This window comes from Poecilia reticulata, linkage group LG8 (assembly GCF_000633615.1).
Source record: "Poecilia reticulata strain Guanapo linkage group LG8, Guppy_female_1.0+MT, whole genome shotgun sequence".
In the NCBI taxonomy this organism is placed as follows: Eukaryota; Metazoa; Chordata; class Actinopteri; order Cyprinodontiformes; family Poeciliidae; genus Poecilia; species Poecilia reticulata.
Window position 1 is genome coordinate 22,165,924 of NC_024338.1, and position 10,848 is coordinate 22,176,771.

General features: G+C 37.1%; 1 protein-coding gene across 1 annotated transcript in view; it reads right to left on the reverse strand.

Annotated features, from left to right (window-relative positions):
• Positions 1-1,235: 1,235 nt before the first annotated feature.
• Positions 1,236-10,848, reverse strand: part of LOC103469333 (GTPase IMAP family member 8-like) — a 40,158-nt gene continuing 30,545 nt past the window's right edge. The window contains exons 6-8 of the mRNA XM_017306339.1: positions 1,827-2,056; positions 1,599-1,732; positions 1,236-1,394 (exon numbers count right to left, since the gene is read on the reverse strand). Coding sequence (XP_017161828.1) covers positions 1,371-1,394; positions 1,599-1,732; positions 1,827-2,056 — 388 coding nt within the window. The 3' untranslated portion in view covers positions 1,236-1,370. The remainder of the gene's footprint in view (positions 1,395-1,598; positions 1,733-1,826; positions 2,057-10,848) is intronic.

Here is a 10,848-nt window from a genome sequence, read left to right on the forward strand (position 1 = left end):
CCAGTCAGGTGGTGTTGGGTCTGAGAACCAGCCTGGAGTTTCAACAACTGAGACTTTTACTCCATCAAAGTTTCCTTCATGTTTCACACATGTTGTAGATTCTCTATGATCTTGTTGGTTCTGAAATATATAAAGCAAACACACAAAATTTATTGTTGAAACACAATAAAAAAAAATTTAGCATCTGTAATCATCCATCCATTTTCTGACACCCTTGTCCCTTATTGGGGTCGGGAGGTGCTGGTGGTGGTTCCAGGTGAGAGGCGGAGTTCACCCTGGACAGGTCACCAGTCTGTCGCAGGGCAACACAGAGACAGACAGGACAAACGCGCACACGCACACACACACACACACACACACACACACACACACACACACACACACACACACACACACACACACGCACACACAATTTAGACCGACTAATTAACCTGACAGTCATGTTTTTGTACTGTGGAAAAAACCGGAGTACCCATAGAAAACCCACACATGCAGAGGGAGAACATACAAACTCCACCCAGAAAGACCCCAGGCCAGGAATCGACCCCAGAACCTTCTTGCTGCAAGGCAACAGTGCTACCAACTGCACCACTGCATATGTAATCAATTAATTGCAGTTTTTTTCATTTGTATAAAAGCCAAAATAAGCAACATTCCAGATGAAAAAACACCTTTCGCTGCTAAGTGCACTAAACAGACATTATATCCCAAAAACAATATTTATTATTTTTAATATGATTTGTCATTCAACCATAAGATTGATACAAAGTACAGTGCTATTGTACCAAGTGTTTCAGGAACCCCTGATTGTTCTTGTAATTTGTTTAAAAAAATAATTCTTTAAATTTGTATGCTGACATCAGCATTCCCTCAGGACGTTCGTGCTTGCTGCAACATGTTTTGGAAATGTTATTTTAGGCTTTAATAGCTACAGAGATGGGCTGACTTATGTTCTACAACTGACACAAAACAATTGTCTTTTTTAGTTTCCTATCCGATAATTTTTTGAAGCAAAAATTATCACCCATTGAGAAAACAAGAATGACTTATTTTAAAGATGTATAGGAAGAAACACAAAACAAAGATCCCAGCTTGAAACTTTTATGGAAGTCTGCTACCACTGAAAGAAATCTCATAATTATAACTTACCTACCTCATAAGAGGTCCCTCATAGAACACGGAGTCAACAAATGTAGCAATTGCCATTGTTACACATCAGAATGCACAGATGGGTTTTTAGTCTAATTTTAAAAGTACTCGCTGTTTCGGCTGTTTTGCAGTTTCCTGTTAGTTTGTTCCCGATTTGTGGTGCATAGACGCTGAACACTGCTTCTCCAGATTTGGTTCTGGTTCTGGAGATGTAGAACAGGTCAAAACCAGAAGACCTGAGTTGTCTGGAAAGTTGATCCAGAAACAGCAGATCTTTAATGTCTAGTGATGCTAAGTTCAGTGATTTATAAACTAACATCAGTATTTTAAAATCTATTCTCACTAGTCAGTGTAAAGACCTGGAGTGATGAGCTCTATATTCCTGGTTTTAGTGAGAACATGAGCATATATAGACTGTGTCAAATGTTTTTGCTTGCATGTTGTGTTACCTTTTTCAACCAAGCTCTCTCAGAGTTTATATTGAAGCTCTTGCTGAAAAGAATCAGATTTCCAGCTGTTTTTTTTCCTGAGCATTTCTGGCCAATAAGAACAATGTTGATTTCAGTGACTTGCTGTCTCTCATCTGTAAAACAAACAAAAATTACAATAATTGTTTAAATACTAAAACATATATATTTTATGACTTAATCATAAAATATGTCCTATTTATTGTTTACCTCCTATCAGCTCTTTCAGGACTCTTGTCTTTCTCTCTTTGATCCTCTTCAACCTCTTGGCCATCTTGTCTCCAGTCTCTCTCTTGGTTTCTAGCTCTGCTGCTCGGTTCAGCTCCACTTCATAGTAAGGATCTTCATTTCCTGCCCACATCTCTTCAATCTTCTCCAGTAGTTCCTTTACCTGAGTCTTATCACTCTGGTCCTTGTTGTTCAGGACATGATACCTGTTCTCACACTTGTTCACTATCCACTGCAGACCTTCCTCACTCTCTATTCGCTCCTCTACAGTCTTCACTCCTAACCAGTCTCCATAGGTAAACAGAACAAGTGTGTGTCTCCAGATTTCTTCCCTAAAAAGACTCATGTGTTCCTGAACAGATCTCAGATATAATGAATTCATGACAGTTATCAGATCAATAACCAGCAGCACAGCATGTGGTCCTGGAGGACACAGATTCACACTGTTCTCTATTTCCAGTTTATCCATCTCATTGGTTTCCTGGAGGGTGTTGATGTAAAACCATCCTGGAGAATCGACCACTGTGAGCCGTTTTCCTTCAACCACACTGTGGCTGATTTCACTGTGGGTTGTTCTCCTACTACTTTCAGCAACACCAAAGACATTTTTCCTCAGGATGATGTTTCCTGTTGAGCTCTTCCCAGCGCATGAAGCTCCAATCATCACTATTCTTAAATGATCTAGAGGGACTTTTCCATCTAAACCAACAAAACAGACAAACCAAGAAATTATGTAGTTTCCTCAATTTAAAACAAGTTGGGAACTCAGGTTTATTGAGATCAGGGTCGATGACACAGAAAATAAAATTATCTAGCAGCTGCAAAGCTGAAATAAATTGAAATTACTGGTGGCCAAACAAATAGTCAGGTGGTGAATCTGTTGTGTGACCTGCATGATTAATGTCATTTTAAGTGACTGTTGTGTCTTATTTTTACTTTACAGCTGCCAGTGAACTGTTAAAAGATTTTGTGAAAGAAAATGAACTTAAGTTTTTATTTGGGACTGGTTTGTCCAGTTCTATGTTGGCTTTCTGTTTCTGAATACTTTCTCTGGAAACAAGCTCAATCTTCTGGTTGTGTTTTAACCAGGAGCCATATAGTAGTATAAATTATTCATTTGTTTTTTTTAATCTTAGTCTTATTGGAGGTTTGTTTTCTTCTAAAAATAGTAAAACATTCTCTGAAATGACAACACATTGCTTTGGGCCCATCTTTGCCTACAGCTAGCCGCCTTTGCTTTAGACAAACACGGCTAGCTGCACCAATCTGCTGTATCAGGTTGGTGTAGATAGCTGTTACAGTATTTACTGTGTTCTTTACATAGCAGGTCTCGCATCCCCATACTCTCATACACAAATCTCACAAAAACAGCAGTGCAACAATATTTGTGCGGCAGTGAAGGAGAACTGCTGCTGCTGTGCGGAGCTACGTAAAATCATGGCAGCAAACCAGCAAAACGCAAAGAACTTTTCACAGCTTTTCCCCCAAACTAACAGACTGTTGAGTCAAGCTGTTGAGTGCAGGTAAAGTTAGCTAAAAGATGACGAGCTAATATCAATACAGCACCTTAAGCTTGTTAACAAGTAGCTTAGGCTACTGGTGTTGTACATACATTAATTTTGCCCCCCAAAAAGTCTATTCCCTCCCCCCTCCATTGCTGGGTTTTATAGTTTGGTTCCATTGAATGTATATCTAAAATTCAATTAATGCAAAAAAATATGTCATGAAAGAAAAACAAATTTAATAATAAAAATAAATAAATTATTCATTTTGGTTAAAATTGTGAATGTCTATGTCTAAAGTTAATGATGGAATGATAGCTAAGATAAATGATTAAAGTCAAACTACCTGTCACAGCTGCTGCTGAGCTGTGACCACTCACACCTGATCATCATCACCTGGATCCCCAGCTGCTGCCATATAAGGACGGATTTTCCCCCTGCTCTGCTCAGATTGTTGTGAAACCCTCAGCCGTAACACTTTCAGGCCTGCTGTAGTAACTTGAGCTAACCACCCAGTAACTAACCTGTCTGTCTCTTCCTTCTGCCTAGTTGCCTCTCCTGTCCCCGATCCTGATCCCCCACCACTGGTTTTGGACCTCCTGGCTTCGATCCCCTGTCTGTCTGACCCTGAGATCTGAGGAATTGCCTGACTGATTTGGATTCCCTGGTTCTGACCCTGGCCTGTCTGACGAAGAAATAGTTTATTTCCTAATAAACACCTGTTTTGTATTTTCTGTTCAGTCCCTGCGTCCATCTGTTCCTGAACGTGTCACTATCTCTAAAATGTATGTTTGATATTTTTGTATGCGTTTTGTAGGTTTTTCACCTCTTCATTGTTTACCGGTGCGAATACAATTGAGTGAGTGAAATCCAGAAGTCTCTCGTCCTCCTTTTTCAATGTGGGAAGCCATGAACACTTCACAATTCTTTATGGATAATACACAATATTTTATGCTTCCTTTCTATAAATGAAAAACCAAAACAAAACGTTTTAGCTATCAAACTCTAGTTATTCTGTTTGCGCAATTACCCACAAACAGAATAAGGAATACTGTAGGTTATTAGAAATAAAGAAACTTGTAACCTACTGTAGCAGGAAGAAGCCTGCCCCAATATTCAAAACACCTGGCCCCTAATCACCTCATGAGGGGTGGAGAGTATAAAGGCAGACTCTCACCTGGTTGCTTATGCTGGCATTTGGTCACACGTCATTGGGAAGGTTGCTTGGGTAGCATGCAGGTTTTAAAGCTCTAACATCAGTAAGTAATGTTTCTCCTTCAGCCTAAGACCTACAAATTCAGTATTTGACTTGAATTGTTTACATCTAGAAAACCACTGGAAGCTCCTGCTTGGTACTGGGGTGTGGCTGCAATTTACCCTCCCCAGTGCAGTTTGCACATAAAACGGGTATGTATTGTTTTATTGCACCCATACAGCTCCATAACACCAAAAATAACAATTATTTATATATAGCACATATTGGAAAGCTGATCCTCCTGCTGTGGGCTGGAAAGGATCCTCTGGTTTGGGGTAAAGTCATCCAGCTCTGGTAGGTGACAATGGTTTCCTCTGTCTTCTGTAAATCACCTACTAACCTTTTGATTTAATTCCAGCTCTGACACTGTTGCAGCTCACTGGAGACCCTGCTGTTTTGTTTCACTGTTTTGTTTCATTGGTTGTCTTTGTTTCATTTTTGCAACTGCTTTGTTTAATCCGTTTTGTTTATTTAGTTTTGGGTTTTCTTTGGTTTGAATTTGTTACTTTAGAACATTCTATTGTTTTGTGTATTCTATTGTTTTGTGTAGCCTCCAGCCTCACTGCAGGTAGCAGCCATGGATTGTTTTAGACTATTCTATTAAAACATTGATTATTTTAATTGGTTATGTTGGAGGTAAGCTCATTTTAGTCTTTGGCCAAGTTTAAATTGTAGTAATTGTGTTTTTTTTTGTATTTGCTTGTTTGACCCCACCCTCTTGTCTCCAGGCTGAGAGCTGACGGTAGTGGGAGGGGCCTCCTGGGAGACTGGAACTGTGTTGTGCGAGTGGCCGGTGTTGGGATTTCTTCACGATTGAATGCCTGTTCACAAGTGTTTGGGGTGATTTATTTTGGATTTATACATTTATTTTAGGAACCAGTTCCCATTTGGACTGCCCTCCCCCTGCTGGTAGGCCTCAGTACTCTACAATCCCTTCCTATTGTGTTCCTTATGTTGTGATTGTCCATTTTTTTAACATGAAACAATAAATGTAATCCCTTTTTTTTTTTTTTTTTTTGGAAAAGTCTTGTTCTGTTCACGAACCTCGAGCCAACTGGCAGGGTATTTCCTTGGGTGCAATTCCCAAGGTGGCGTTGACAACTTCTGGTTACCCTGCTGTGAGGAGCAGAGTACCAGACTCCTACCCTAGTGTTGCCACACTACCTTCAATCTGTAGCTTCAGTTTGTTTGTTTCTGCATTTGATCAAACCTTTTTGAGGCTCTTTCAGTCAAATCTCTCATTTCTTTTCTCAGAGTTTCTCCTTGACGTCTGTCAACAGAACAGTGTCTGAATCCATTGATTGTAATCAGCGTCTCAATTTTCTCTAAAAGCTTCTTGACTTGATCTCTTTCTTCTCTGTTAATAATGTTGAGAAAATGTTTTCTGTTTCCACATTGTTAAAGAATCCACTGCAGGACTGGACTTCTTCTGATTTTGGATTCAACATTTTTCAGTACATGGAGCAACTGCAGTGATCAGCACAATGGTGTGACTGAAAACATCTGCATTAAAAAGCTCCAAATGTTGCTTTGGTGATGATTTGGCTCACTGAGAAAAATGTAAACTGTCAGGAATGACCAGGTAAAAGGCTTGAGGTCCTGGAGAACATGGACACTGTTCTGGATTTCTATCTGATCCAGTTTTGGGGTCTGTTCTTTAGGCCAATTCCACCACCATCCTGAAGTATCGACCACTGTAACTCGTCTGCTGAACACTTCCTGTTGCCTCACTTCACTCAGAGTTGTTCTTCTGCTGGTGTCAAAAACATTTTGACCCATAATGTAGTTTCCAGTTGATCTTTTACCACTGGGAATTGCATCTGATCTTCCTCCTATCAACACAATCCTCAACTCTGTAGCAGGATGACTTTGAGCTGTAAGGAGAGAAACTGTTATTTGGATGCAGTTCGGAAACACTTTGTTTAGACCAGCATAGAAGGTACATACTTTCTAATTTTACTGTATATTGCTGTTGGAAATTTTGTATAATGAATACCAATAACAGTATAACACAAAATATACCTATAATTAAAACAACTATAAAAGGACAACATGAAAGTCTTTGAATTCAATCCATTCATCCATCCAGTAAAATTACATTTTATAAAAGCATAATCAGAGAAAGGAAAACATTTAAAGAGGGTTTTATAAAAACAAATGGGACTGACCTGAGTTAGAAATATCCACTGAAGTAGCCATTTCATGAGCTTCACTCTGCTGACGTTTCCACTTGTTCTCACAAAACCTTTTCTTAAAACCCTCCTATTATGTTGTGGGTCAAATTGACCCGTTTTAAAGTTTAAAAATATTTTAAAAATAGTTGCAAGTATTTTTATTGCATGAAACTTTTTCTATGTATCTTAATAGGTGAACTCTACATATAAATTGAAAATGTATTCATTTTACACATTTGCAGCCCCCCTGCGTCTATTTGTTACATCGATACTGTTCGGGTCAATTTGACCCGGCAGTCAAGGATTAAAAATTCTATTTGTTTCCTTACAGCTATGAACCTTATTTCACCACACACACATGCACACGCAGACACACACAAACCCACTTTCTCCCTACTCTCTTTACTTCAAAATGAACTGCAAGAAAGCAGGTGTTCATACAACTTTTGACGGGAAAAGTGGGTAAACTCCACCCACACTGAGTGGACACTCAGTAGAAGTGGAGAGGAACATAAATACTCTCTGCATGACTCATATCTTGATTTTAATTGGCGGGTCAATTTGACCCGGAACAGTATGTGTCTCAAGTTCAATTATAAAGATCACCCTTTGAAAAAAAATTAAATGTAATATAAAAAAATTTACCAAAGATCACTTTCATGGAAATTATTGTTTTTTKGTGTCTAGGTTTTTTTCAGTGGACATAAAAAATGTAAATCCCATTTTTTATGTCCAAATGAGTAATTGAGTAAGTTGTCGTCATTAATCCTTAATTTCTGAGAAATAAAAAAACATAATTGCACAAATTTTGATTGAGATGTTTAGTATTAGAGTTAATAATCAGATAAAAAAATGTTTGGAGGAATTTTTTGGTTTCTGACACTATTGCATGATAAAACACTCCCCGGGTCAAATTGACCCACGAACATTATTGCTGTACCTCAGAAACGAACATAATAGGAGGGTTTTCTTGAAGTATAAAGTGCAAAGTTTGAAGTGTTTGTGGTTAATGATTAGTTGGTTAAGTCAGGGATCGCCATCTGCTGGACGACTAAGTTAAATGCATTTCCACTTTGACAACCTAAAAGGAGCCATAGAATAAAAAAACTGAAAATTACCAAATAAAAAGTTTTATCAATTAATGCAAAATAAACCCACTGGGTCAAATAAAAAGAGTAAAACTAATCTTTTAGATAAATGATTCTGTGGCCTTCCTCTGTCTCTGTTATCTTGCCACTTGCACACTGCTGTATACTTACATAACCATAACATTTACGACTGCTGCCAGTCTTCTGTGTTACACATAACAAAATCTGATTAAGCAGGTCAACATCGCTTAGAAAGGGAGCAGAATGAGAAGATAAAAGCAGAACTCGTGCTATGATCTTTACTTGATGTCAGTCATAATGTGTGCTAAGTGGCCCCAGTGCTGGACAGTGATGTCATAAAACTGAAGGGTTTTGGTTCAGTCCAGGAACTGGTAAACGGACCTGAGTGATTGATGCACAGCAGAGAAAATGGGTTTACTACAACACAAACATTTACTAATTAGGAGAATTTGATCTGTGCAAGTAAAAGCTGAAGCATGACTGATTTGACATTTGAAGTGAACAATTTAAAGAAGTTTCAATGTAGACAATAAGATCTATCATTTCTCATGAGGTTATGCTATTTTAGCTGCTCATTTCACTATGTTGTTGATCAACTTTCTATTCAAACTCTCTGTTATTTTTCACACACAACAACAAATGTTGTCCAGCATCTTGGATGTTTGGAGAGAACGAGTTTTTACCTCTAAAAGAGTCTTTCCCAAAAAACTCAAAGACACTATCTGATTTCTAGATACTGATTTCTGAATCAGTATTTAGAAAATACTGATAAATTTACTGATATATAAAATATCACTTGAGTTCTTCATTTGATAAAGTAACAGTATGTTTTTTAAATCAAACAAAAGTCTAGAAACATTCTCATGTCTCAGTTTGAGCAAGAAGCAAATCAAGAGACATTATGAGTTATTGGCAAGAACAACATATTCATTTGAAAGTGACAGAATAATCATCTAAATTACTTTCAAACACAATCTTTCTTTACTATCACCGTTTTAGTTCTGTGATTTCTCTGTATAACGATAAGACTTTCTCTGCCAGCTGAATTTGAATCTAGTCTGAATTGACCTGCAGGTGTAAATGGGAAGTAAAAAGTTTCGCATCTGAAGATAAACTTAAACATCAGGGAGGCTCAATTTAACATTTGGTCTTCATGTAGAATGTATTCTAAAATTACTCAAGAGGGATTTTGCATGTTGTGGCACTTTAATAACATATAGTCATTTTGTCAGTAATTGATATTCAGGGTGTTTACTTCAGCTGTGTTAGTTTATAAATTATAATGATTGTAACTCAGATCTACAATAACAAACACTCATATAATTATGAACCTCAATTTCAGTTTTAAGGTCATTTTAATTATAAGGCACATTTTCAGCAACAAGGCATTTCAAAGTGCTTTACATGAATTAGAGCAAATACAAACAACACAAAACAAAAAACAAAAGACAAGCAAAATATAAACAAGTTTTTATTTTACTCCTAAAGAAACCCTTTAGGAGTTTCTTTAGTGAAGTATACAACTTATCTGGATAAGAGTTTTAAGAGTTTGCATCAAACCAAAAGAGATTCTTGATATCTCATTTGTTTATGTCGCTTATGTTATCACTGATAACATTAATACGGAGAGATTTAAAACAATGACATTAAAGCTTAAATATCCAAACTAAATTCCTTAGTTAGAAAAATTCACTCTGAATAGAAGCAGACTGAATGATTGTAGCTCTAAAACTAATCTCATAAGTTTCTATTTACTGCTTTGTCTTTAAAAAAAATATTCATTTAACCCTTTAATGATCTAATATTTCTGTCTAATAAACTTCTTAAACTTTAATTATCAAGTTTTGCAGAACACAAGATGATGAGTTTAAAAAAAAAAATCTTCCAGTAGGTTACATGAAAACTTAATGCATAAGTAATAATTCATGAATAATTAATAATTGTACTGTTTAATCAACTATTTAATACATTTCCTCTCCAACGCTGGTTTAGTAAAACAAAATAAACCTTTGCAAATATTAACAATGTACAAAAAGGTTGGATTAGATCAATATAAGCATGATGAAAACTAGTTAAAATATTTAAGTGTTAATATTTATTGAAATACCTAAAATGTTTTTATATCAGAAAATAATTTGAAACATTTTGGTGATATTTAAGAAACTCATTTAAGCTAGTACTTTGTTGTTTTCCTGAATTTGTACATTGGCCTTAATTTATTTCAGAATTTTCCTCCAAGTTTTCCATATAAGAGTTTGAGGAACAAATGCTGCCGATCCCAGAGCTGATCTCTGACTCTCTGACTCTGTTATTCAACCATTCAGTAACTTGGTCATGTCCTCGTCGTCTCCTGTTCTCTGAAATGCTCCCATATTCTGAGGCAACATCTCCACTCACTGAAACAGACATTGAAGTGTTATTAAAGAGAACAATGCATGTAACAAAGACTGTAAACTCAACAAAAATTCATAATTATCTAAAACTTACTGTCAGGAATTTCACCATCTTTGCTCTGTGCTGTTCTCACATGAGGCTCCGTTGATTCTTCTGGTTCCTTTGCTAAAGCTTTCATCATTCGCTCTATCAGATCCTGTTCTCTCCTGGTCCATTCCTTTTCTGTAAGTGTCTGTTGTTTTGGTGGCCGAAGGAAACTGAGAATTTTTTCTTTTTTGTCTTCAACTGAGAAGCATTCGTTGCTTTGTTTCATCATATCAATAATTTTTTGGAACAACTCTTTGACATGACCAGGATAATCAGAATCATAGTTATTTAGTACATGGTATCTGTTCCCACATTTCTCCAGAAGCTCCTCGAGCTCCTTTCCCTCTCTGATGATGTAATTCTCTACAGGGACGTCATTGATCCAGTTTCCCCAGGTAAAAACCACCATGCAGTGTCTCCACACTCTCTCTGTTAATGGATTCAAGATCTCCACCAGAGCTTTGAGATCTTTCTCTGTGAAAG